General features: G+C 49.7%; 1 protein-coding gene across 10 annotated transcripts in view; it reads right to left on the reverse strand.

Annotated features, from left to right (window-relative positions):
* PTPRF (protein tyrosine phosphatase receptor type F) overlaps positions 1-27,948 on the reverse strand; it is a 287,439-nt gene that overhangs the window by 27,588 nt on the left and 231,903 nt on the right. For 2 of the 10 annotated variants that reach the window (XM_018072212.2, XM_018072216.2), the window contains 10 exons: positions 26,293-26,319; positions 23,935-24,052; positions 21,092-21,670; positions 20,364-20,461; positions 14,845-15,098; positions 14,075-14,165; positions 10,906-11,118; positions 7,716-7,870; positions 6,833-6,844; positions 4,891-5,006 (listed from right to left, as the gene is read on the reverse strand). In XM_018072212.2, coding sequence (XP_017927701.1) covers positions 4,891-5,006; positions 6,833-6,844; positions 7,716-7,870; positions 10,906-11,118; positions 14,075-14,165; positions 14,845-15,098; positions 20,364-20,461; positions 21,092-21,670; positions 23,935-24,052; positions 26,293-26,319 — 1,663 coding nt within the window. The remainder of the gene's footprint in view (positions 1-4,890; positions 5,007-6,832; positions 6,845-7,715; positions 7,871-10,905; positions 11,119-14,074; positions 14,166-14,844; positions 15,099-20,363; positions 20,462-21,091; positions 21,671-23,934; positions 24,053-26,292; positions 26,320-27,948) is intronic. The other 8 variants (XM_018072218.2, XM_018072221.2, XM_018072217.2 and 5 more) reach the window with 6 other exon arrangements.

Below are 27,948 nucleotides of genomic sequence, written 5' to 3' on the forward strand. Positions count from 1 at the left end.
AGCCCATGGCAGAAGTCTTGCCCTGTCTAAAGCAGGATGGCTCATCCTGGGCACAGCCGAAGCCCTGCTCACGGGAAAGGCCTAGAGGAGGGGATCCCACAGATGCCACACCACTGTGGTGGTGTGCATGTGGGATTGGGAGGAGCCCTACTAGAGCCCTGGGATTCAGGGCTCAACCATCACAACCTCCTTCTCTGATGCTGAGATGCTGAACTGGCAGGAACGTGGTTGTGAAACATCTCATCCAAATCCCAAGACTCGTGACTCCATCGGCTGCTCTGTGGGTTTCCCAGAAACCCCACATGGGTAATAATGATTATTAATAGGCTGAAGCTGTTGACTCACACTCAGGGAGAAAGGCTGGAGCACAGCCAGGAGCTTTTCAATCTCTCAGGAGACTGAATGCCACCGCAGATGGCAGTGATGGGCCACTGAGGTGATGGAGCAGTCCCCAGGCTGGGTACAGGCATTTGACACAGTGGTGACAAGTCAGGAGGTGATAACATGGAAGTGTTACACCTCAGACCTCTGCATAAAGCACCTGACATCTGTACACAGGCAAGACCCGATCTAACACACACTCATCCTGCCATCACTTGACAGTGCAGAGCTATCCACGGATGGCCTGAGAACACATGGACAGATGGAGAAGGTAATATCTTCTGCCTTGTGCTGAGGTCCTTCTGCATATGGTCTTCTGCTTGCCACTTCACCCACCAGGATCCCCGAGGTGGCTGAGCAGGCCCACAAAGATTGGTGGTGACAGAGCTCTGAGTGTGTAGCTCAGGGGCAGCCTTTGCAGAGCTGCTACTGAACAACTGAATGACGAGAACAGTGTGGGGCCAAGGCAGAAGTGTGGGTCTGGAAGAAGAAAGAGACTGGAACATAACCACAGTATGTGCTTATCCCAACGTGGTTATGTACAAAGTATGGCACAGACCACAGCAGAGCTGCCAGACCCTCATCTCAACTGAGAAATACAATGGGGTCTCTTCAAACTTGTAGTTTTGCTGGCCAAGGCTGTGTTGCAGCAACAAAAGAGCTGCAAGGGCAGATGGGGAGAAAGAGGTGGTTGGAATCCCATTATGGTGAACCTAAAACAACTGTCACTGCCACTGCAGGGCAAGATGGAGGAGATTTGTACACTTTGCCAGGACTTCCACATGCTCTCCCAATTGCTCTGGCAAGAGGACAGTAAGCTCTCCACCAGGCTAGAAGGGCTCGGAGGTCTCACAATGCCTGCAGGGCCGCAGACTGCAAAGCCCTTGGCTCTGCTCCCGGGGGAAGTATTTATCCCACATACTTCCCCCATTCCTGTTTGCACACAGATGCCTTGTACATCCAGCAGCAGGGAGGCTACGCTTTCATGGTTGTTTGAGGGTGAACTTGAAGCTCAGAAGACAAGCATTAAAGGGGCAGTGACACCCACAGGCCGTCACTACTCCATCCAACCTTCTAGAGCAGTAAGTCCCTCTGCTCTGTGCCTCGGAATCCGGTGCCAACACTGCCAAGGAGAACAACTGCACAGCAGTTCAGAGATGATCAGTGTCCCTTGGCTTGTGTTCTGCCTAACTCTGTGACACAGCAACCCAGCCAGCCTAGGGAAACCAGTTTGCCCAAGGTAGGACGAGAGTGTGTTCAACCACTGGGCTGAAGAGCACCCTTAGATTTGTCCATTTGGGGTTCCTAGCTGGTCACCCCCTCCAGAAGGGCCAAGGTTCTCTGTCCCCACCCAGGGCCAGCTGCAGGCCTGATGCCACGGCAGAGCCTGGCACACCACTCTGAGGTGGCACGTGGCATGGGAGCAGGCAATGGGCTGCTGCAGAAGCCTCCTGGCAGCCCAGCACTCTGGGCCTTCCCTTCTGCACCGTGCTGAGGTGAGCTGCTGCAGTGCCATGTGAGCAGTACCGAGCCTGGCCCCAACACATCATGTCAGAAAGTGAAATCGCTGCCATTTTACAGTCTGCTGTAGGTGAGGGTGACCTTCATGACATTGAAACAAAAATTACAGAGACGAGAGAGAAAGTGAAAGAAAAAGCAAAAGGTGTCATAAGATAAAAACAGGAGTTAAAACTAACTTGAGATATTCGGGCAACAGGCAACACTGGCACCTGCAAAGAAAAGAAATGGGGCAAGAACAGAAATCCCATTAGCTTTTAGTCATCATCGCAGAGGTTCAGAAACGGAAAGACAAAGAGATGAAGATGCAAAGGAAAGCACCATCTGCCACAGCACTGGGAGCCTCCCTCCTGCACAGGACCGACTACCTGGCCCAGGGGCCTGCTCTCCAGCTGGCTGTTGCACACTGGGCTGTTGGCTCTGGCCAGTGCCATCCCCTGATGGCAAACACATGGAGCTGGAGCTACTTGCAGGGGAGTGAGCACACGGGTCTTTATGTGACACCAAGAGCTACACTTCTAGCTGCACACCACTGGCCACAGCCCTGTGCCCCGGGGACCCAGCAAGGGCCAGGGGATGGCAGGTACAGGTGGCATCTGTGCTGGCTGGAAGCCACAACGACTGCACTCAGCCCCAGCAACCTCTGCTCAGCGTCCCTGAGCCTCCAGCTCGCTCACAGCTCATCAGCAGCACAACTCAGCCTCATTTCATGGTGTATTGGGACACTGCCTGGTCCTGGATCCTCTCAGTGACTTGGCACAGCAGTACGTTAGTACAGGCAAGCCAACGGGGGGGAAAACCCTTGTCTGAAGTAGGAACCACAAAAACGAGAAAGCTTAATATTTAATAACAGTAGCCCAATTAATTATGCATTAAACAAGTTTTCCCTGCTCAGCACGCTCCAGCAGAGAGCTACCAGGGCTGGTGGCCAGCACCTCTTGTCAGTGCATCCGCACAGCACTGCCTCAACCTCCGGCGGGTGACAGGGGCAACAGCATAGACCCACTGGGCTTGGTGGTTTTCATGCACCTCATTAATGAGGACAAGTTCATCAGGAGCTGGAACAGTCACTTCTAACCGCACAACACCCACTTCTGCCCCTCAGAGACTCACAAGTGATGCAGGGGGGAGAAGGGGAGGAGGACACAGTGCTGTGTCATGGTGGAGGAGCATTGTCTGGCAGTGTCCCAGGCCCCTGCTGCTGTCTCAAGTGAACTGGGCACTGTGGCTTGTTTTTGCCTCTCGAGAGAGCTCTGCAAACTCACCAAATGAGCCAGCATCTTTGGCTTATCCTTAGGCACAGACGGGAAAAGAAAATTTCCCAGACCCCTCTTCTCTCTGATGGCAACTCTTGACCCTCTAGCAAGGGATGTCCTTGTTGCAAACACCCCAATCTTACTGGAGACAGGAGCAGACATGAGCCTGACCTGTCACAATCCTCTGTGCAATGCAAACCACGAGCACACAGCAAAGATGGCTCTTGTTCCCATGTGGAGACATGTCACAGAGGCCTGTCCCTGTGTGCATAACCGTCCTGGAGTAGCCCTGTTCAAGACTGTGCTCCTCCTCAGGAAGCTGCACGCTGTTGCTGACTGTGTGTGACCCCCTCCTTAGTGCTGCTCCCAGTGATGTGCCTGTTGAGATGCTCCTCCTCTGGCACAGGTGCCTTCCTTTCTCCCCACAGCACTTTCCTCCCGTGCTGCAATACCACGCTGTGGCCAATTAATGTGCCAGCTCTGCTGGCAACTGCCAGGCTGCTGCTGCCTCCCATCCCTGAGATGTGCCATCGGTCCTGCCTGGGAGATGCACTAACTAGGGACCTCTGACAGCTGCCTGGTCATAGAAGATGATGTGCTGGTGAAGCTCACCCCAGATGTGAGTCAGACTGCTGTGAGTGGCAACAGGAAAGGCTCCTCTTGCCCCCACTGCCAGACACAGCAGTTTTACATCAGGAAATGGTCCCTCCAAAACTCTCCTGTTAGATGAAAGCTCTTAGATGAATGAGCAGCAGGAGGAAAAGGAAAGTAGGTTACAGACCAGGAGGAGCTGCAAGTTAGAAGAGAGCTGTATGTGCCTCATTTACTGCTGAACTGCTCCCTCCATCACAAAAGCCCAGGTGCTCCCTCAGTTCATCTAGGACTTGGACTCTCTGAAAGGCTCTGAACAAGTCAGGGTGAGCCTGTCTCTGATCACTACAATGACAGGTACTGTGCTTTCGGTGCCATCAGAGATGTGCAGGCACAAAGCAGCAGCACAAGACCTTTCTGCAGTGTGAAGTACAGTTGCCTCCACTGGCTGGCAAACCAGCTACAGCCCGAGGCACCCCAGGCCAGTGAAAGCAGCAGGCAGAGAATGGCTTCTACTGAACTATCATCCTCTGCACTGAGACCACCCTGACCAGCAGTGCCCTTCACTGGGCCACATCACTGGCTGGGGAGCAATGTAGTTTGCACGTAGCTCTTCTCTTCACCCTCAGCCGAGCAGAGTAGGAGAGTCAGCACGCCAAAGATGCCAGGATGAAGCTGCTGGGACACCCTCAGCAGTAGGAGGGCTCTGTACCTCCTGATTCTCCCAGATGCAGCCCATGTGGCCAGCACTGCAGCAGTGGTGCTCGGCACTGAACCCCAGCCCAGGCCAAGCCAGCGCAGTACCCGGGACCACTGCAGGTATGGGCACTCCCAACTGCGTGGAGGCTCCTCCCGGCTCAGGACGACTGCAGTGAGCTTCACGGAATGTCTGACACACACCACACAACAGGCTGGCCACATCCAGGCTCCCCAGCCTTGCAGGCTTGCAGCGACAGGGCCAGGGAGAAGGATTTGCAACCCACACAGCAGACACCTGGACATCCTTGGTCTAAAGCTCCCTCTGTGCCACTGTGACTGTGGAGCTGCTGGAGGGTGGGAAGGACTGTAGCTCCACCTCTGGCGTGGCGACGTGGCAAAGGGGAACTGGAGGAGGCAGGATGCAAGAGTGTGAGCTGCTCCTTACCTGGAGTCTGGTAGTTGAGTCGCCTCATCTCAACTGGGTCAGAGGAGTGGGCCAAGAGCGAGTCCTTCAGGCCAATGGAGTGCTCGTCCTTGGAAGAGGGGGAGTGTGCCCTTTTCCTATGGACAGAGAGGGTAGAAACAAGCAGGTGAGCTCTGGCAGAGACTGGCATGAACCATCCTGGGAAGGAGTCTGGGTCCCTGTGTCCCAGATACTCAGCTCCATCCCAGGCTCCCTGGGGCTCTGGGCAAGTCACATCATCCTCCGTGCCTCCAATTTCCCATCTATGAAACAGGAAAGATCATATGTAAGCAATGTCAGATGTTTGATTAGTGAGGCACTTTGAAATGTGGTATTCTGCATAATATTTATTAGAGAAAATGCAGATGTTGTTTCCTCTTACTGTCTCTAGGAACTATTTCCTGTAGTGGAAGGATATAATAAAATTTTTTTTCAAGTATTAGAAATATTTAAATACAGAATGCTATAATATAATAGTGTAAAGGCTCTTCAGGGTGTGTTTTATTGGGCCATTAATACATGTCTTGAATGGTTGAAGGCACCCAAGGCGTGTATTAATGGAACAATAAAATACAATGTTGTCTCTTCATGCTATATTTATGCCTAGAGCGATGCCACCACCTCAGGCTCTTGCTGGAATTCACAGGCAAAGCAGGGACAGATCCAATCAAAAAGTGGACAAGTGAATATTAAGGAAAATCTAATACTGCAAGAAGGGTTTCTAGTGAATGTTCAAGTCCCAGTTCTTGCTGTAGATTAAAAATATGGTGGATATACCTAAGCAGTGGAGAGGGATGTTGGGCAGGGGCAGGACAGCAGTACTCTCTTCTGAGTCCATGCTGACCCTGACACAGCCAACATACAGAAGAGTCTTACACTGCTCTGAGGCATCTCAACATCTCAGAAGCCTTCCAGCTGCCTAGACTGAGACAAAAGAGCTGAAAGACTGAGAGCATTGACAGTAAGAAAGGGAAATACTTGACAAACAAATAAATCAGTGTTTCTCCTATCAAGAGCACAGCAGGATGTGCGATGTGCTACTGGGTACCAGTCCCTGAGCCCTTGAGCAAAGTGGGCCAGTTTTTCCTGGGAATGGGCACAGCACGTAATTAAAGTTTGTCTCTCTCTCATTAGCCTAGTCAGGGCAACTGCTAAACCACTCTCCAGATCCCAAGTTATCCACTGATGCTCAGCTTCCATTCATTCCCATTGTAGATCTGCCATTGTCAATATGACATACAGATATCTTTGGGGGAAAATGCCTCCAAAGAGAGGTTGGAGAGCCAAACCCACAGCACTACCCTGAGCATGCAGGTGGTGCTGGAAGGGGATATGGTACTGGAAGGGGATATGCTGCTGCCCATGGGCTAGGATGCAGCTGGGACATAAATGTCAGGTCTGGGCACCGCAGGCTGGTGCTTCATCGTGCTAAGCTAAGCCAAGGTGGGAATATCTTCCATGAGGCCCTGGTAGAGAAATCCCTCCTGGAGCCATCTTCTCTCATTAAAGACCACCAAACCTGCTATTTCTTACAGTTCCCTGGTACTGCCTCAAAGCATCCTCATTAGAGACTGCAAGAATTCACCTGCATTCTTGATGGAACAGCTCTCAGTCTGAAGTGACCGAGAAAACAAAGGAACCCCTTTAACTGCTGGTGTTGCCATATCTTTTGTTATTTTTAATTTAATTGTAAAAACAATCTGGGAAGTCTTTACTTTGGAACTTCTCCCTGAGAGCTGTAAGAGGCTGACAACTGCTAGGAGGCTGATACCTTTGAGGAAACAAAGTCTTTGTAAACATCTAGTGCTGGCATGCTCCATACTCCCAAAAACAAAGAAGCCCCTTAGTAGCTTCGGGCTTGATTTTTAAAAAAGGAAACAGACTTGATATTTTAGCAAAACAAGAAAATAAAATGGATTCATACCTTTCTTGCTTACTAGATCCAGGGAAAAGCAGGAACAGAAGAAAAGAGATGATCACTGACACAGAAAGGCATTGACTGCACATGCACAGCAGAGCTCCATTTAATCAGACAACAAAGCCATCTCCCCTCCCCAGCTAGAGATACATATGTAAATAGAGAGCCCAGGAGGAGCAGAACCTTAGAGCTGAGCTGGTAGGGAGGGAATGACCCACTGTAACTGAACAGGCTATGTAAACACGTGCAAATGCAACCTGTGGCTCCTCTGGAGGACTAACAGTCATCTCACACTACAGTTACAACTTTGCTCTGCTAGGCAAAAGCAGGTGTTTGCCTCTAAAGGGAGCACAGTGTGTGGATGGTTCTGATCCAGCAGTCAGGACTGAGAGGCCTCCAAAAGAGAGCTCCACTCTGATTCTAGCCTGTCACATCTGTGTCCTGTTCTCACCACCAAGATCAAGTTCCTCAGTCAAAATTCACAGGAGTGGGGGCACCTGCCAGAGATCAAGCAGGTAATTTCCACAGAAAACCAGTACTAGAGAAGTTCCCAAGGCTGCCAATCCAAGCTGTGTGACCAGAGAGCAGTCAGACTAGCTTTAGGGACAAAGCTGCTCTCCTCTGTCGCACTGCTCATGTTTCCAGAATCCACAGCAGCTCTGTGTCCTGGGGTTATTAACTACCCTCTGCATACCCAGCCCTTCCAGCTCTTCTGCTCTCTTTATAAAACAGCCTTCTGCTGTGCCAGGTAGAGACCTTCCTCCTCCCCATGACCACCAAGGATTGCCTATCAGAGCACCCCCTATGTGAAGATTACAAGGAAGGTCTTGAAGGTGCCAGCACCTCTAGCCCTCATGCCGTAAGTGCTATGTCCTGGACTGGATCTCACCTTTTGAAGAGGAGTATAGCAATGACAATGATGATGATTAATATCACGGCCAGGACAGGTCCCATCACCCAGAGCATCTCTGGTTCATCTTGCTGCTTTGCTGAAGCCACTTCCATCACAATCTCATCCGAGTAGGGGCTGGCTGCATATCTCTTCTAAACAGCACAGGCAGAAGAGGGAGAGAAAAGCAAGCATCCATTATGCTAAAGCAACAGCTACATCCCTGAAATGCAGGAGTTTGCCCTTGCCTTTGGCTTGCAGGAATGGTCGTGCTTCTCAAACCCCAGCAACATACCATGAGATACTCTCTCTCTTGGCGTCAGCGAAGGTCATGCTGTTTCAACAGTTTCTTCCTGGTGTGAAACATTCTCAGTGCCAGCAACTCCCCATGTGTGAAATGTTCCCAGTGCCATCAACTTTGTGGCTGGCAGACCCAACCTGGAGGTGCCAAACTGGAGCAGCCCAGCTAAGAGCCACTTGCCATCCCTGGATTTTCTCAGAGCCAAATCACAAGGTTTTGAATCCCAACCAATTGCACAATGGGGCTGGCTGATGATTCCTAAGTGGTTTATAATACCTGCTGTGCTGATATCAACACATCTCTCCAGGACAAGGCTATATTAGGAAAACCCCTGCTGGGCTAGGCAGTTTTCTTAAAGGAATGAAATGACAGAACTGATGTCGCTGATAAACAGACCTTAGAAAGAGGCTCATTCTTACAGGTTCCTTTCCAGAGACTTCTGGAATCTGGCAGCCCCGTGATTTATAACCTGAAGGGACAGTTTTCTAGTCCCACTTGCAAGATGGAATTAACAAGAGACCCAAACCCTTCCTGCAGAAAAATGACACTGGCACCTTGTTCTGCTGCTGTTGCTAAGGCTTGTGGAGCAGTGTTGTACCTTCACAGCTCAGTGCTGGTGGGTCAGAAGGGTTAAATGCTGCAAAAAGAAATCCTTTCCATCTATTAGAGAGGGCCAGAGCTGTATCAGTTCCGTGCCTGTGGCTTTTGAGTAGCACCTGCTGCCTGGCATTAAGGAGCCAGAAACATTCTGCTCCTGCCATAGAAAGTTTACATCATTGAAGAAGTTCCTGTGGATCTATAAATCTCCTGCTTTAAGGTCGAAGTTTAAACCTGCAATTCATATCTGCACATACGTGAGGAGAAGAAAGGGAAAAATCAAGTGTGCTGGTGTCCCACAAATGCTCATCTTGATCTTCTCTCACAGGTGCCCTTGATCCCAGCCAGCCTGATTTCAAACGTGTGGAGTACAGAAAATACTCTTATCTGGGACATCCTTCTGGCAGCCCACACTAGTGCAGCCATCCTAGCTGCTCTCCTCAGACTTATCAGCAGAGAAGCCACTGTCTGGGGGAGAAGCCATGGGGGGTGGCTGCCACTTTGTCTGTAAAACTACAAGGCCCTCTTTCAATGCCTGTGAAATAAGCTGCCAGCTCTTGGTTTAGTCCTGTTCCTAGAGGAAGTCTGCACAGGATCACTGCAACCCATTCGCACGTTCCCACACCCCCTTGTCCAATTCAAACAACAGGGCAGGGAGTCAGGTACAGCTCTGAGCATGGCAGGGACAAGAAAATGTTGTACTGGTGTCGAGAGGATGGGGCAGCAGGCCTGAGGCTCCCCTTTGCGTGGGCAAGTGGCTCCTCTGCGAGGAAGACACGAAGGCTTTGCCTGTGACAGCCCAGAAAGGTCAGGGTGCATTGGTGGAGGGGAGGGAAGGAGCATCTTGACCTGTGCAGCAAGGTAACACGTGTGGCCACCTCCAAAGCTTTGTGCAAGGGGCAAACATTCATAATTCATATTTTTGCAGACACACTTAGGAGGTGTCTCCTTCCAAGAGAAGACAGAAGCAAAAGAGATCAGAAGGACTGTTACCTGAGTGGCATTTCCAAAGGCAGACTGAGAGGTGCAGGTGTCCCTGCTCCCAGAAATGGTGTTTCAACCACACTTCCCTTTGCCTTTGAAGAATGGCAATGTTATGCTCGCCTGCTGACACTAGAGACACAGCAAGCAATTTCAGAGGAGCTGGGTGGGGGAGACAGTGCACAGCTTGGACAGAATGCCTCATACTCCAAATGAAAATGGATGTGATGCAGCAGGGGATGCAGAAAGGTGGTCTGCAGGAGCAGGGTATATAGGAGATTTGTAGGAGCAGTATAATAACTGCTGCCTAATGGTTCATTGGAGGGCTGTGGCAGATCTATGCTAGTGAGGAGATGATGATTATAGTTGGGATCAACTAGTTAAGGTCATCTCTTCTTGACAGGGATTGTCAGGATAGCTCATCTCAAGGCCTCTGCCTTACCTTGTTGCTAATCTGTGACTTTCCTTCCCTCACCAGTGTGCACATCTTGCCAGGAGAACACGTGAGCTGGATGACTAATGAAGAACTCGACCAGCCTTAATGAGCCATTACAAGCAAATGAGGCTGAGGACGGAAGCCACGGCTTGGAAGCTGACCAAAGGATTCTGTGCATCTCTATTATTTCCATTATTTACACACTGCTGCCACCACCACTCCTGCCCTCTGTGTTTACAGCTGGACAGTGATGCACAGGTCTTGCTGTGCTGCTCCCTGCTCATTGCATCAGCTACTCCCTTCCCACTCACGTGCCCAGGCCCCGTGTGCTTGGCAGCAGCTTCCAGCCTTTGGCAAGGAGAGATGCAGGAGCAGGAATGCCTACACAGAAGGCAAGCATGCACCTTTGCCCTGCTGATGACCCACTGCGATGGGAGGCAGGTTTGCTAGGGCAGATGTCATCTGGGAGGTGAGGTTCTGGGCAGAGAAGGGCCTGTGAGGGCAGGTTTGCAGGGGGAACATCCTGTTCACTGCAGTCTCAGCAGGTGCTGTGCAGGGTAAGATTTCACGGGCTGTCTTCCACAGTCACTTACTTGGACCAAAGCAGAATGAGGACCCATCCCATCTCAACCATGTGTCAGGCTCTGCTCTGAGCACAGCCCAGCAAGCCACAACTGAGCTTGTGCAGAATGTGTGTGTTGACACACTGCCCTCCACTCTCATCTGTTATGTAGAACACACGTGCCCTTTACACCATCTATCAAGTTAACTCCCACAGGATCCTCAGCTCGCAGCAGTTGCTCCCCCTGCCTGCACTGAGCCCACCTCAGCTCTGCTGGGACAGGCTGTGCCCACGCCCCACAGAAAGTCCTTACCGTGTCCCCATCCTCCAGTGAGGCCAGCACGAAGCAGCGATAGCTCAGGTCTTGAGACAGAGGCTTGTTGTAGAAACCTTTGTAGTTCTTCTCGTCCCCCAGGGTGAAGGTCTCGGGCAGCACATCCACTTGAGCAGCAATGTAGGGCTTGAGTCTGTCTGCCTGGCGTCGCTGGCGCCTGCTCTGACTCCCCTGGTTTATGGCCTCCAGCAACTGGGGACAAACAAGGTGCATCACTATTGCTTCGCCCAGCGTGACACCGCCTTACACTGTCATCTTACTGGCTGAAGGACTCAGCAGGAGGGGAGGAAGGGAGGAGAAGATACTGGGTTTGATTTGGATGTGGTGGTACTAAGAAACCAGAGGCACATGTTATCCATTTAGGCATTGCTGGAGCATCTGTCTGCAGACCCTCACTGCAAGCACCTCTGCCAGGACCGCAGCTTTAGAAGAATCCTGAGTCCTGGAAAGCTGACATGGTGAATGTTAGGGCTGAAACAGCCTGGCTGTGACTGTCCCCTCGAGTTAATGGGCTGCGAGGGATCCAGGCCACATTCTGTGGCCCAAATATTGGTCTGGACAGCAAATCACACTGTCTAAGGATGCTGGATGTGAATTACAGCTGATGCTGATGTACAGGGAAAAAGTGACATTTGCCATGTCTTTCCCTTCTGTCAGTGCCTCGGTATCTCACCTGCTGCTGTGCTGCAGGCAGAGCTTTGTGTAAATCACAAAGAATGGTAAAAGATTTCACGGGATGTTCAGAGTAAAACCGGCAAATTTCATAGTCACAAATTCATGGAAAAGGATATAAACACACAGAAATTCAATTGCACTGCTAAGAAGATTCTCAGATGTTTAAAGGTCTTTTTTTTGCAATGAATGAAAATTAATATCAGGTTTGGAAGAAAAATTCTAATTCAAACTGAAAAAGGAGGCATGAAATACATTTCACACAGAAATGTATCAGTGCAATACTGTCAGGGCAGATGGGGAACATCAGAGGGCTGGGGAGAGTGATGTGCACACAGAGCCACACTGCTGAGCTGAACTCACTCTCTCTGAAAAGGAAAAGCTGGGTAAGAAAGTAAGAAGCCCCTTACACTTTGCCACTGACAGACCATCCTTGCTCTCTTATCAATACTCATGTTAGAGTAATTTTGGAAAGCTATGGCTTGTCATTACAATATCACCAAAAAAAAAGAAAAAAGGGAAAGAAGAAAAAAAAAGAACGGAGAAATCTCAGTTACATAAGTGTCCCTGTAACTGCAGGGGGAAAAAGCAGAAGGACAGTCTTTGGAGTGTGGAGTTTGCTCCCCACACCCATCTCTTGTATCTGGCTGAGATTACAGCTGAGCTCTTTGGGGCAGAAAGCACAGCTCTACATGCAAGGGCATGAAGCCACAGGGCTCCAGTCGTGACTGAGGTTGCTGGAGGCTTCTGCCACTTACACTTGTATCACACAGCAAAAGACTGCATCAAAAGACTGCTAGGCTTGCAAAGTTCAGATTCTGAAAAATTAGAAAATTAATACTGCCTGTGCAAAATTAATTCAGCTGCCTTGTGTACGTGTGTTATGCTCCAGCCTTGACTGCATGGTCACAGACTATCTTTTCTCTAAGTCCCCTGCTTTGTTCAATACACAGGACAGACAGTGCTTAATCAAAGGGCAGATATTCCACATTTTGTTTTCTTCTTTGCATTATGCAGCTTGAGGCCTTGTTTATTGCTTACTATTCAAATTCAGCTCTGAAGACAAAATTAATAATTTCCTCATGGGCTTTTCTGTGGTGCTGATCACTATAATATTACAAGTGCTTCACAAACATTAACGATCTTATCTTCCAAACACCCATATGAGGTGAGATGAAAGTGATTATCCTAATTTTACACATACAGAGACGCAGAGGCATTAATGTAAAAAATGTCCAACAATTCTGAATGTCAAATTGAAAAGACATCAGCTTGTTTTGTTTTTAAAGAAAACTCAGTATTATCTTTATAGCACTGATTGTCTCCAGCTATTGACTTTCTCTGCAGCTGGGGATGCTTAGGCTTTGCAAATGAGGTTCCAGGATCTCAAACTGAGCACTCAAAAAAATCACAACATGCAAGACAGTGGCTTCTAATGAAAATTTAGATCATTTGCCTGAGGCTGGATGAGACAGATAGGAACAAGATGTCTTGATAGCTTTCAAACACCTAAAGCTCAAAACCAAACCATCCTTTCTCATCTTGGTCTTCTATTTCTTGTGACATCTGTGATGTTGGTAAACTTGCAATGAAAAGATGCAGGAGACTTGGGGGATGATGCTTCTCCACCACACAGTTGTGCTTCATGTGCAGAACAGATCCACCAATACACATTGTGAGCCCAGACCTCTCAGAAAAGACTGTAATCATTCAAATAAAGATAAGAGCTGACTTACAGCTCCTCACAGTTTGTAATTTCTGAGTACTTCAAGCTTGCAACTTTGTTCTCTTAAAGGATCTTTCTCTGTGTGATTTTGTGGAATTTTTTCTTTTTGCTTTGGGGCTGATGGTGTGTGTGGGGAAGAAAGAGCCCATAAAACCCTTCCTGACACCTGCACACATTCCATGCTACTGGTGTTGGAGCACTCCTGCACAGAACAAGCTGCATCTTGGGGCAATGGGCTGGTGAACGCTGAAAGTCTTTAACGAGCAAGCGTGAAGGGACCTCTGCAGGTTTTGTTAGATACTAGAGTGAACTCTTTATCTACACTGCAGGCTTAGGTCCTACCCAGAGAGGGAAAAGCTTCCTGAGAAAACAGCTTAATAAACTGAAATCAAAACCTTTCTCTCCTAGCTTGTTTGCAAAATCAGCATGGTTGTTCCAGCTGAGAGAGGCTGCAAGGACTGTCTGACCTGAGACAGGATCTGTCCTCATCAGAGCTCTGAGACACTCAAGTGTGGTCTCCTAAGGGAGCACATTTTGGGAGGTGGCTCCTCCTTTGGTTGACTCCAGCCCCCTTCCCAAATGCTGTCACCAGCCAAGAAAGGCCGAAGGGACACCCATCCCACAGCTCCCACCTCTGATGTGCAGCCTGCACCTGTGTCACCGCATCCATGCTGCTGCCAGGAGGCCTGGGGAAAGTGTGCTGGGCCACCTGGGAACCACTTCCATCACAGCAGCTGCTACAATTCCTACCTGGTCCAGCTCCATCTCATCAGGTGTCCGCCACCGAGCAGTCGGGGTGCTGGTGCTCTGGTCTGCTGGCACAACCACGATGTAGTACCACCTGGGAAGGAAGGAAAGCATAAAGACTGGACCCTAAGCCTCTGGCACGTCACCAAATGATGTGTGCCGTGTGCCTCTCAGGGCTGACCTGCTCCTTTCCCTGCCCTGCAAGCAACAAAAGGGCTCAGCAAGGAAAAAGCTCATTTTCCAGCTCCACCAGAGAAGAGAATACTCCCGTTAGCACTCATTAGGATAATGAAGATCTACAGACTGTGTTCCAGAGGGTGGTGTAGGAGCTGTGAGAAGGACATTTATATAATCGGATTGTAGCAAGAACCCTGGGGGAATTGAGCTTCAGCACAAGGATACCACAGTAACGAATAAGACTTCCACAAACTCACTTTTTTAATCTCCTTGAGGCTTTAGGCATTATTTATTTAAAGGATATTATACAGTGTCAGAGAAAGTCCCTCCTGATCCTCAACCGTGTTTCTGCTGGTAGCATCTGGAGTATACCCACCAGGGTGAGGGCAAACTATCAGAGAATTGTCTTAATTTTATTACACATAAATATTTGCTCAGGAAGAGCCAACAGCGTGATCCCATGTCATGGGTAAATGCCTGGCTCTGTACCAGAGCCTGCTTGGAAATTCAGCCCCAGGTTACAAAATCCACAGGTCTGCCCTGCCTTTCCCTCCCTACCTCTAGCCCCCACCCCTAACCTTCTCCACGGCACTTACCTAACTGGCACGGTGGTCTGCACTTTGGGCAGGGTGAGTGTGAATTTTCCTTCCTGTATGTACTTGTTTGTGGCGATGGGTTTGCTCTGCAAGACGTCAGGAGCAGTGCGGATTGAGACGAGGTGCTGGAGCCCCCCAGCACTGCTCCCACGGTTCATTAGCACAAAAGAATAGTCCGTGTCAGGCTGGAGGTCACTTATGAGTTTCTTCATTGAGTGGCCGTCCACCTCCACACTCTGGCTATTGTAGAGAATCTGAAAGGAGAAAGGGATGCGTTCATGCAGCTGACAGCTGCTGCTGCTGCTGCAAACTCACACTCAAAATAGCAGGGCTAAAGATGACAATTTGCCTCTGGGCCCTACCTCAGGTGGGTCGGCTACTGTGTGCTTCGTAAACAGCCATAAATCTTTAGCTAAAGAAGAGCAACCCCCAGCAGAGGGTTGAGCTGTGCTCCCTGTACCTCACAGTGACGGAGCAGAGAGGGGGTCATCTCAGCAATGCCTGGGTGGCCAGTGCCAGCAGTGGTGCCACAAGTGCTGCTTTTCAGCACCTATTTGGGGAAGGAACCCAGATGGCCATGCTTGGCCCCCGTATGGGGATGGACAGGGTTTTGTTTCTTGTCTCACGAGGCTACAACACACAATATGCTTGTGGGGTAAAATCCAGTCTGCTCTGAATTGGTGTCACTCCCATGTCCACCAGCTGATGCCTGATCGGATGGTTAATGCAGATCATCCCCACCCCCAGCAAGGTGACCGGGGGCTTACACGCCTCACCAATGATCTGACAAATCCGGCTCACAAACTGGTACCCGAAATGCGGCTCTGCAGGTGCGACACCCCGTCGTCATGACAACAGATGCTGGCACCACACAGCCGTGGGCAGGAGGTCGGTGCTGCTCTTCCCTGCCGTGCTTGGAGCGAGAGGCTGCTGGGCAAGGCAGGGCAGAGCTGCTGGTGGCTGGGGGCAGCCCCCCCACGCACAGCTTCCCCCCTTGGGTCTCTCAGCTAATGACATTTTCTCAGCGCCTTGTCGCAGACAGGCAGGACCCCCATCTCACCCCAGGCACAGCAGCCACGGGCACTGCTGAGTTAGCTGCACTAAACAGCCCATCTGCCCAGGGAACCTTGATCCTGATCCTCCCAGAGCAACCCCAAACCCCTGAGCGCTGCCTCTGCAAAGCAAAAACTCAAGCAGTTCCTGTAGACAGAGACAAATGGGGTGTAGAGAACTGGAGAGGCCACAGGTTGTGCCCCAGCTGTGAGAAAAGAGCGTTTCTTTCTACCAGGTGACTGTCCAGCACAGACAATCCAGTTGGATTCCTGGCAGTGGTGCAGAGACACAGCATACCAAAAACTGGCAATGGCAGAGCTGGAGCATGTTAAACCATGGCTGCTATTACTTGTTGCAAGCAGAGACCACACAGCAACAGAGGCCTTGAGAGAGAGAAGACAGTTCTGTGGAAGAAGAATTACTTGAAGAAAAACAGATTTTTTCACCAGCTGAGCCCCCCATTCAGGCTTACACAGGCAGCAAGGGCGGGACCAAACTTTCCTTCCAAGTCCCCTTTTCAGCAGGTGGCAGACATCTACAGAAAGCTGCCAGCTTTCTGGGACAAGTGCAGCTGGTTAGCGCTGCTCTAATATTTAGTGTTGGAGCTGGGAGGAGAAGAGAGGCCCTGGAAAGAGATCTGAAGGACAGTGGAGCACAAGGACCAAGCTAGGGCTGGAATTTGCAGCTCTGCTTTTGTGTTACCTGAACAGTGATACCCACAGCTCGTCATGTCACTTTGCATGGAGGTCAGGAGAAAGAGCCCCAGCTTTTTTGCTAATGAGAAAAGACTCCTAACAGGTAACACAGCAGCAATGAGGAGCCAGCTATGGAGAAGAGATGCAACCAATCTCGTTTGTTGACACGCTTCAGTTTGCAGCAATGGACAGCAAAAGTAAGTACCAAGTACTAAAGTAACAGAGGTTTGCAGGGAAAAATGTCCTGCTGGTTGCTCCATGTGCAGGAAAGGTTTTAAAAGGTAGGATAGCCAGAGGGAATTGTTCTCTGCTGTGACTTCTCTTATGATATTTTCTCCTGGGCTTTAATACCTTTCTCCAAAGACACGTACATCAGATGGGTGCTACAATGAGTGAAAAATCAAATTCTTGCAGCACCACAATATCAGATACACAGCTGGCAGGATTCCCCTGGCTCCGACACAGAAGTAGGCACAACAAAGACAGGACTACCAGACTTCAAGTAATCTTAGCAGCTTTGCTGTGTGGGCCAGCACCACCCCTTGCAATGACACTGCAATAGTACATGTCCAGATATACCAGATACCAGAGTCAGGAGGTGTCCTGGGGGAGCAGCGGGACCTCTCTTTCATGTGCTCCAACACAGATTTGAACAAAACCAAACTTCCAACATTAAGACCTATGCTGAAAGGATGAAAAACCCACAGAGTTCTGTTGCCTCTCAGATGAGATTTCTCATTATAAATTCTTCTCTAATAAAGGTATCACCGACTGATTCCGCGTGCACTGTGTGCTCTAGGGAAGACAGCCACCAACTGCCTGCACACGAGGCATGTGCTGCGGACAGAGCCATTTTCCTACAGCAAGAGGAGGCAGAAGAGATGGTCAGGCATTTCAGTTCAGAGTTTCCCTGCTTGCTCTGCACTGGAACTGGCCAGGACACAGCCTTTGATTCAGTGCTAACACCAAATAACGATTTTTATTGCCATGCACAGAAATTTGCATCTGAAGACAGTGAAACTGCCATTTGCAATGCTTTCCTGAAGCATTCTCTGCCATCTCCCCTCTTCACAGTTGCTGCAGCAGTTCTGCGTTCCTTTACCTGCCACAACACATTGTCTTCTCAGATGTTATGCACCATTAGTCAAGGCCTCCGCACAAACCTTGAAATAATGTGAGGGCTCAGAAACAGTCATTCATGTGCAGCTGGAAGATGCTCGGAAGCTCAGGCAGGAATGCTATTTAGAGGTTGCATCATGGCCCACTGGTAACTATTGGAGTCAGCAGCAAATCTGGCCCAAGGGCTCTGAACTGCCAAACAGTGCTGACTAGCCCATGGATTGCTGTAAAATGTCATCCGCGCTGCTCCTACCCATGAGAGAAGATTTGCAAAGGTAGGTGGGCCCAAATGTCACTGCTGAAGGTCTCATGCTTGATTTCAAGGCAGTACAGAATGTATTGAACTAAAAGATGAAAAGACACATCGTGTGCAAGAGACAATGACTCGATGGAGAAATAGACACAGTTGGCATATTTACAAGGAGGAGTAACTATGCATTCCATGGGACACCCTGTGAGAAAGCACTGCCCAGCATTCTCAGGGCTTATTTCTAAACCTGTATCATTATGATTTTCAGAAGGTGCTGCTCCTTCTCCCCACTTGTAAAATACCTTGCAGTGCTGGCTTTACCAATATATCCTCTGTCCTGCTCTTAAGTTGAAGAATGTGTCTCAGGAAAATGCAGTTTCCCCAAGGAGAAGGTTGTATCTATCTTGCACTTTTTGTGAAAGCTCCAGAACAGCTTTCTGCAAGCACAGTGGAATAAAAAAGGAATAGTGCCCCTGCTCCACCACAACTGCTGGGCAACATTTTACAGGGAATTTATCTCCTGGACCAGAAGAAGCTGTGAAAATTCCCCAAAGAGATCTCAAACCTTCATTATTGATTTGGCAGCAAAGAAAAATCTTAAGGTCTCAGTTCATCCCCTAATAAAAAAAAAGCACCAGTTCTGCCTTTGCCTCACTATTCATTGTCAGAACAATATCTACTTTAATTAAATCTGTTAAAGTAGAATATGACACCCTTTGGGACATAGATTTAGCATGAGACTGTTTATCAAGTGTAGATAATACTAATTGTTCCCATGGAGATTTATCTGCTATGCTAGTTACAGTATTAGGCTCTGGCCTCAGCATCCCATGTGCCTGAATTAGAGGAGAGAGGTGAACCTTGTTTATAAAAATACAAAATCCTGAAGGTTAAGGATTTCTTTCAAGTGGCACAATCAACGAGTTAGAGCTGACCCTGGTAGCTCCTGGCCTTGACTTCTGTGCGTCTGCAAGTCTGGGAATATTAATAGAAAGGAGGCACTATTACAGAAATATCCTTGTAACACTCTCATTTGCATGACTGCTCTTAAGTTAGCAAGTGGCTAATGCCATCTGCTCCTGTGTCATCTGAGGGTTAACCCACAGCAGGGGCAGACCCTGAGTCACCCCTGTGCAAGCAGTCACAGCTATGCAGCTAAGAGAGGAGACAGACAGGGCACCAGCATTACATCCTTGGCTCCTGGCTACCTCCAACCACTCCACCATCCTTGTGTGGTAGTAATGCTCCAAAGGTCACACTGTCCCTTTCTAGCACTGTGCTGTCACACAGAGACGTGGGCTTTGGGCCACAAGAACAAGGCAGGGTGAAGGACTCTGGTTCTTCAGCAGAGTGCAAAGTAACAGGGCTCTGTGAAGCTCCTTGCAGCCAGATATCTGAACACTGACCCTAATGAACCCCACATGTGGGAAAGCTTTGAATACCACAAGGTACTCACAAAAGCCTTGTCTGCTTCAACTAAACTCAGCATGTTAACAAGTGCCTGTTATTGATCATGGTAATTCAGCTTCACAATTTAAACAAGGAGAGCTAGTAACAAGGAAGGGGAGGTGCTCATCTGCTTTGATGTGGATGCGGTCCAAGATTTCCCCTCACTCCCCTGGCCATGGATCCGCTACAACTCCTGCACGCCTTGCATTTTCTCTTTAGGCACAGTATGGCTGGGGGCATGTGCAAAGAAGAAGAGAAGTCATGCTGCTTCCACCCTGGCCACCTTTGCAGAGGCACCAGATTGCTGCTCAGACTGGGTGGAAGGTTATCCTCAGCAATCTGACACGTTTCTTAAGCGAGAGAAACTCCACTGAGATCTGCAAAAATTTCCACCACACTCTAGTCTTTTACCTGCATCAGTGACACGTACTGGGGGACAGACAAGAGCAGGAAGACATCAGGCCATCAGTGTTGTCTGCAGCCTGCTGGATGACACCACATCCAGAACTGTATGGGACAAAAGAGAGCAGCAGCCATTCCTCCAGAGCTCCCTATGCACTGACACATCTTGTGCTGCTCACATCTGTAACACTTTCAGGAAGGGTGATGATGCTTCTCCCCTTCACACCCTGAGATTATACATCCGCCCTGATGCTCTGAAGTAACCCATGAAGGTGATATGGGTATTTGAGACGGGACACACTGCAGGAGTCATTCTTAGTTTGATTCACTGGCTGGTCTTCAGACCACTTTGTCCTGATCTCCTGCGATTAAATCAAATTTATAACTTTTCATGCTTCAACTCCGGTGTCAGGCATCAGGACAGGCTCGTGTGACCACTGTCATGGAGTGACAATGGCCAGTCTGACCGGCAGGCCCCAGCTGCTGCTGCTATCCACTGTCCTGCTCACTGCCACAGGTGGAGCTCCCAGTCCTCCGAATCCCACCCTTACCTTAAAAGGCACTGCAGATTTATAGGAGTCAGGCACTTCCCAGCTCAGCAACACAGACGTTTTCATGACGGCATTGACGCGGAAGTTCTTAGCAAACACTGAAAGGAAAAACAAGATACTTGAGCACTGTAAGGCCAAGTCAGGAGGGAGCCAGGCAGCAGCTCAAATCCAGGGCTCTCTTTGTCTAACTCAGCAGCAGAGGTCAAAGAGTTCAGCTACAGCAGAGAAGTAAGAAATGAGGAGAAGAGAGCAGCAGCCTTTTACCAAGTCTACAGTCTCCAGTGGAGTTTTGCTTTTTGACTATACTTTCCAGCATTACAGAAAGGAAGTCGTAGGCTGAACTGCAGCCTTTCTCTCTCCCCCCTCCACTCACACTCTCTTGGCCCTTTGTCAGGATCAAAGAACAGCGGTGTTCAGGTACTGGATCTGCAGATGATCCTACTCAGCCACTTGCTCCAGTTCAAGGAAGAGCCTTTCATGTACAGATAAAACATCAAAGTGTGCCTGTGGAGGCAATTAAGGTACCACCAATGCCCCTCTCCTCCCAAATGGTAACTTTAAGGAAATCTTCACTGAACCTTCCCTCACTGAACCAGTTTTAGACTAGGGTGCCACACAGTACCTGATCACAACAGTCAGAGCAGAGGAGAGTGCAGCCTCACGAACCAAAGCAAAGGTCCCTGTCCTGGAGGCAGAGCTTGCTTAGGACTTGTTAGAGGGGCACTTACCTTGCTCCACAGGCATGGTCCGGGACTGGATGCTGGGGCTGAGTGGCCCAGCCCCCTTACTGGTTCGGGCCCTCACTTTGATGTCATAAGTGGTATCAGGTTTCAAATTTGTCAAAGTGATACTTGTGTCCCTGGTGAGGTTAACCAGGTCCTGCTGGCTATTTATGTCTCTGTATACCACCGTGTAGTTCACGATCTTGCCATTTCTTTCTGCCAAGACCGGGGGATCCCAAGCAACTTCTGTGGTGGAAGTGGTGAGACCCACCACGCGCAGGTTCTGTGGGAAGCCGCTTGGCACATCTTCAGCAGTAGTGATCTCCTTCTCAAACTCCTCTCCTGGGCCAGCTCTGTTCTTGGCAGACAATCTGAAGAGGTACGTGGCCCCCTTGTGCAGGTTGGTCACAGTGTAGTGATGGTCTCTCTTCCCGAAGTCTATCGTGTTCATTTTTTCCTCATCCAGACGTCTGTACTGCAGCCGGTAACCCAGCAGCTCCCCTACCATCTCCTTGGGTGGGTGCCACTGGATGAGGGCTGTGTTCATGGCTGTCGTGCTAATCATCATGGTGGGCTTCCCCGGGACTGCAACATAAACACACAATGACCATCTATAGCCTGGGAGGAGGGGAAGGAAGGATGGCTTCTGTGCTGCTCAGTCCATGAGGATTGAGGAAAGTGGGAAAGTTCAGACAAGAGGGTGAAGAGGACGACAAACAATTCACATGGATAGAGGCAGACCGACCCTAATCCAGTGGCGAGGGAAGCTGGAGCCAGCCAGCTCTTGGCTGCCATTTTCCCATGTGCTGCCACTTAAACAGGAAATAAATTCAGCTATATCCAGCCCCAAAATTCATTCCCTTTTACAAGAAAGGTTTAAGGGACCTCAAAGCATCATATTTATCTCAGAGAAGATCTAAATCCCGTCCTCCCAATCAGTGGTCTTCAGACACTCCAGCCAGTGCACAGTTATCAGGCCATGCTGACCTGGCACACTGTACCACCACAGGCACCCAGAAGCCTGATTCCAGCACCCCGGTCTGTCTGGAGGCAGACAAATTTCATCCTGAAACCTTGCAGTTTTACCATCTGCAGAGGCAGCGAGCAGAGCTGGGTGGGCTGTTTGCCATCAGAATACATTTTTGGTTTAGCTGAGAAGCAGATTCGTGATGTCAGTGTCGATGTGAGAGGTGAACACAAGCATTCCACAGGACTTTTGCTTATGCTGCACAAGTCAAGGGGTGTTGCCGTCACGGGTTAGGAACTGATAGCTTTAAATTGATGGTTTAATACCTTGATCTCCTTCACTTAAAAAAAAGAACGTGTCTTCACATCAGCTCAGATTTGTAAACAAATCAACCGATAGGGAAGATACTCAGAATCAAAGGGATGGGGCCACTGATATGAAAACAAAAATGGGATTGTAGCCAAACCTAGTTAAATATCCTTGCACGGTTTTGAAACGTATAAGCCCACAGATGAGCACAAGAGGAAACCGTATTTGACAGAATTATGGCCCGATTTTGCCATCAGAGGGCGATACCAATGCTCCCCTTTGAGGTCAGGCCTGCAGCCGAGCCTCTACAAAGGCAGCTCCGGGGGCGGTTTTGTAGATATTTAAGACATACAACTACATTCCCAGTGCCAGTGCCATCCTCCTTGCACTCGTAATACGTCTAACAGCAGCTAGTATTAAGGGACACCTTATTTTCAAAGCTGATTCCAAATATTAACCTTAAATGTGCACCATAACACGGGGAGACCCATTGTGGTTTACAGGGCAACACTGGGACGTTTAGGAAGCTTTTCCTGTTTATAGGACAGCTGTAGCAATTTGATGAACAGAGCGTACATCACGGCGAGGCACAAGGGAGACAGCATTTGAGATTGTGACAGTGGAAACTACCTCTGGAACTCCCCATATGCAGCACAGAGGAGATGGCAAGCTGTTCCCTGTCTAAAAGCACCAGGAACAAACGCTCTCAGTTTGCACAAGCCGCATTCCCGTAAATAACAAGTGGTAAATACTGCTCCTGCAGTTGATGTGGGGAAGCAGCACGATTATCAGTTGTAGGACAGGTCTAGTGAGTGGAAAAGGTGAGTGGACAAGACAGTGTCAACTAGTTGGTGCCACTGCCAAAGGCAAGCTTGACCACATCCGGAGGAAAGCACCTGGTGACTCCTGGGTGCCCCTGCTCCAGGCCGAGGCGTCTGTGTTGCACTAGGCACAGGTACGACCCTCTACTGAGAAAGCAGAGCTGGGCTGGGATCACCAGGACCTAGAAGTCGTGTCTGCAGCACTTCTATGGCAGGATTTGTTGCACTCCAGGTTTTACCATGGCTCTAGGAGCAGCCAGGCTCAGCTAGGTAAGCCTGGGGAGACAGCAGCAGCAATGGCTGGGGGGAGCTGAGAAGCACCTCTTAGGAGCCCTCTGTGCCAGGGGCCATCCAGGCAGCACTGCAGTCACCAAAGGAAGCAAGACATAGCATTTGCCTACGGGAACAAGGTGAGGACAGGCCAGGATTCCAAAAGCTGAGGGAGGGCCTGGACTTTCAGGCTTCCTCTTCCCAGGTCTCTGGACTATGCAGATGAGCTCAGACCCATGAGTTTCATTGCTCTCTCACCAGCCCTGGCAGCGTCTGTCCATCTGTTTGCTGCACTTTGCTCAGGTGATCCAGTGGCAAAGCCTGTAAGCGTGGGCTGGAGATCACAAGAGTAGGTACCTCTGCAGCGTCTCCAGCCCTCTTCCTTCCTCCTGTACAGGTGCCTTGGCCATGCTCCCCACGCACCTCTTGGGAGGTTTTACCACCACCCCTACGAGGCTGTGACACCTGCTCCCCACACTCACCTGCCCCTGTGGTGGTGATGACTTTCGGCTTGCTGCGGGCACCATCTCCCTTGGTGGTGTAGGCAGCAACTGTGACGGAGTAGGTGGTTTCTGGCAGCAGGCCTCCAATGACTGTCTCCTGGGAGCACATCCACACAGCAGAGAAGAGGCAAACGAGAAGAGCAAACACTTGTTACCGGAGTGAGCAAAAGGAGGGCACTGGGGTCAGTGTCTCCAACAGCAACACACTGACACACTCGCTGGCTCACACCCATGCACCGTGCTCAAACACACACATCACACAGAGCCAGCAAACAACTGCTGCCACTCCAACATTCACCTGCCTAATTTCAATCCCTGTCTCTAACACTTGGCCTTTCCAGGACCCACCAGCAGCTTGTGTCAGCAGCTTGTGCTCTCCCACGGCTCCTGCCAAGAGGGAGATCTGATCCAGATATGGTCCTGCTTGAAGCCTGAAAGTAAGAGTACTGTGGAGCTGTGAACCAGAGCAAAAGCCAGTTCAGCTGGCTGTGTGAATCTCTTGGGGGCTAATTCTGGGATTTTTTAAGTTGTCTCTTGCAGCAGAGCCGTGGGGGAGCACAGGGAGACAGTGCAGGGGCGGGGGCCCCGGGCAGGGAGCACCTGCAGTGCTACAGCACCGTGTTCACCCTCCTTGCCAGGCACGGTGTTGCAGGGCTGGGATGGGTCAGTGCAAGACACTGGCAAGACCTGGAGGGAAAAGCTGCATCGTGGGAGGTCTGGGAGGGGGCGGACTCGGTGGGGTGTTAGCATCCTTGCTAACTGGCTTCCTCTGGGCAGGAGGAGGGCATGGCTCTGCACTTCAATTTGAGATCAAAGAGGGGAGCACCACTCCTCCCTCCTGGCCTCCTGTGGAAATGTGAGGTGTGCCAAGCCTGGCTGGCCAGGCCTGCAAACGAGCAAGCAGAGCTAACTCAGCAGCTCCCAGCAGCTCTGGGAACTCAGGGCAGGTACACCTGAGCTGCATTCATCTGTGGGTACTGTCTGGGCCATCAGCACTACAAACCCATTTGGTCAGGGAATAAGAGACAACTGGGCTGGAGAAGGGGCTGGGGAAGCTCTTGAAAAGGTGGCAGAGGCTCTGGGTTGGTTATTTACCCCTTCGGACAAGGAGAGGACCAGAGATGGAGAGGGTTAAGCTCGAGCTGCTGAGGACAGGCAGCATGGGTACTCTTAGACGCTGCTCCTGGGGCCTGATCTCTGCCCCGGGGATCCTTGCCAGCTTGAGGGGTACAAGGGGCACCTGTGGTTGCTCTCAGGGCGTCGCCAGTCTCCCATCACTCACTCACACAACCACCCACGCTATTAAACCTGCTGATTTCCAGTCAGTGCTGCTGGTTCAGATTACCTACCCAGGCTTACTCATCAGAATCACCGTGTTACCACTGCGGAACCAGCCAGCCCAGAGAAGTATCAACAAGCACCAACAAGAACCCCGCCAAAATCACCGTGTGAACCAGAGTCCAACCCCAACTCCGCCCCTGCAGCAGATGGTGTGTGCGGGTGAGCGGACGCGCAGTCCGACCGGTGCCAATGGACCCGCGGGGAAGCACTCTCATAAAACCTGCAGACTCTGATCATCCCAAGAGAATTCACTCCTCCCAAAATCCATGCAAAGAGAAATTCTCACGCAAAAAGCATGCCACCGGGAGCAAAGCAAGCGAGCTGGGAGGAGGGGAGAGAGACGAGGGATGGATGAAAGAAGGTCTGATTGCATAATGCAAACACAGTGCTGTCATGACAAAGCCACTCCAAGCCAAGGATCCTCTGTACAAAGCAGGAGGAGAAATGCATCGTGCTGGGGAAGCTCACAGTAGGGCACATAATTGAACTGCTGACTCTAAAAAGGTCATTTCCTAGTTTGTTCCTCCAAATTTATATTTCAAAATTACGTTGGAAAAATTGAATTTAACTGTTTAAATGTGATTGTTTTCTTATTACTATCTGTGTTTCAGCCAAAGGTCACAGTTGAGGGTGTAGGTTATTTCTCATGACTACGATCAGTGTGCTTTAAAGATTATATATCTAATTCTACCATGTAACTTGGTGGGCCAAGTAGGATGTGCCTCCCGAGTCGATCACCTGAGCCTGCCTGAAACTGCATTGCAACAAGCTGGATACACAGATTATAGGAAATGTCAATTGCTTTTCTGCATTTAGGAGCAACCTAAATGCCAATTTTCTCTGGATTTGCTGCTTGTGGAAGGTTTCACAGTGTAACTCTCCAGCCTCATTAAGGGAGTGAAAGGAATGTTTTGACAGCACTGTGTCTACAAAACTCACAAATCGAATTACCAAACCCCTCTTTTCCAACCTGGAACACACACAAGTGGTACTTACATGGTCGACGGAGTCCTCAGCTCTCCACTGATGGGGGAGAAAGGAAGGAGGAGAGAAAAATGGAGACACAGAGTTTTAAGGGACAACATGTAGGAAGGGGATGACGACGACAACAGCAGGAGTTAGCAGGACTGGGCTGGGGGAATTACAACACTTATACACAGAGGGTCACTTGGCACAGGCTGTGCCAAGGGGAGAAGTGGCACAGAGCAATTTTTGACATGCCGCTAGCCTGCGCAGTAGATCTGAGATCATTCACACAAACAGGGGCAAAGAGCTTCCTTCTCACATGAGTGAAGAGGTCATCACTTCCTAACTCTGCAGTACTTTCCCATTCTGGCTTTGCTTGCATTTTTCTACCTCTTCCACAAGCAGAAGCAAGAAGGGATAGGTTGTACCAACAAGGCTCTGGGGCTGACTCCTGCCCCATAGGTCACTCACAACAGTTGTGTTGCCTGATCTCCAGTTTCTGTTCTAGTGATCCTCCAGCCACCATCTCTTGTTGACAACCAAAGACTTGAACACACAAAGCTCAGAGGGAACTCTGCAGGGAAGCACCAACGCAACATTTCCAGAGCTTCTCTTTCCTGTATCACTTGCAAGACCAATGCTCTGGGGACTTGAGGAAAGTGAGAAGTGCTGTCTCTTGTCAACAGTGAAGGAGAGGCTGAGATCTTACACAGAGCTCCACGCTAAGCTGCTCCTCTCCAACAGTGCTGCGTGGCTCGAAGCGAGGTTCACACTCGTGCATGTACTGAGGAAACAGCTTCTCACTCCCAATTACATAGCAGCAAACACTCACTTGGCCCTGCAGGGAAAACTTCTACACAAACCATTTCCCACCAGAAGTTCACATAGATTCCTGGCCACGGCAGCTCAATTAGGGCTCGGAATTTTTCTGGCTGGATTTTGGGTTCTGAGGCATCAAAGCTGCATCGGGGTGGTGAGACAGCAGAGCTTGGCTGCTGCCATGCATGCCCACAGCACTGTTCTTTGTGATTGATGCACCAAAGGAAGGTTTGCAGAGATCACAGTAAACTCTGTCTGCCAAAGTGATGCGTTACATCTCAGGTTACTAAATCTGACTGGAGGAAGCACCATTCCACGGGTTCAAGCACAGAAATGAAAGTGAAGATAGGTATTATTGCCCCTGACTCACAGTGTGAGTCCTGGCAAGCCTTGCTTCTGAGCCTGAGCTGCCAGCTGTGAAACAGTGCTCAGATACTGACTTCCTCAGGACCCTGGGAAGCCCAGCAAATACTGCCAGAGTGCTTGGGAACCTACAAGTGCAACAGAAGTACTAAACAGTATCAAACCTACAAGCTGCCTTTTGAACTCAGGCTATTTGAGGTGACTTTCACAGGTTGCCACCTATCACAGAGGTACAGTACTCTCCTCAGCAGTAAAATACATGGCATACTTCCAAAATATTTGCTATTTTATTCTCTAAATTCAGAAAGAAGAAGCTATTGGAGAAATGTTCCTCTAAGATTTTATTATAGTTCACTTACTTGACGCCGTGAGACTGCAATACAATTATTCCTCTAAATCACCTCAACATTAAATTTCAGCAAAGAAGTCAAGTTGTCCCTAAAGACTTCTTATAAAGCTGAGGCCTTTACTAAGTATTATGGTCTCTAAAGGCTCTCTTTCCAC

Source organism: Manacus vitellinus, unplaced genomic scaffold (genome assembly GCF_001715985.3).
Source record: "Manacus vitellinus isolate BGI_N305 unplaced genomic scaffold, ASM171598v3 scaffold_21_pilon, whole genome shotgun sequence".
Taxonomy (NCBI): domain Eukaryota; kingdom Metazoa; phylum Chordata; class Aves; order Passeriformes; family Pipridae; genus Manacus; species Manacus vitellinus.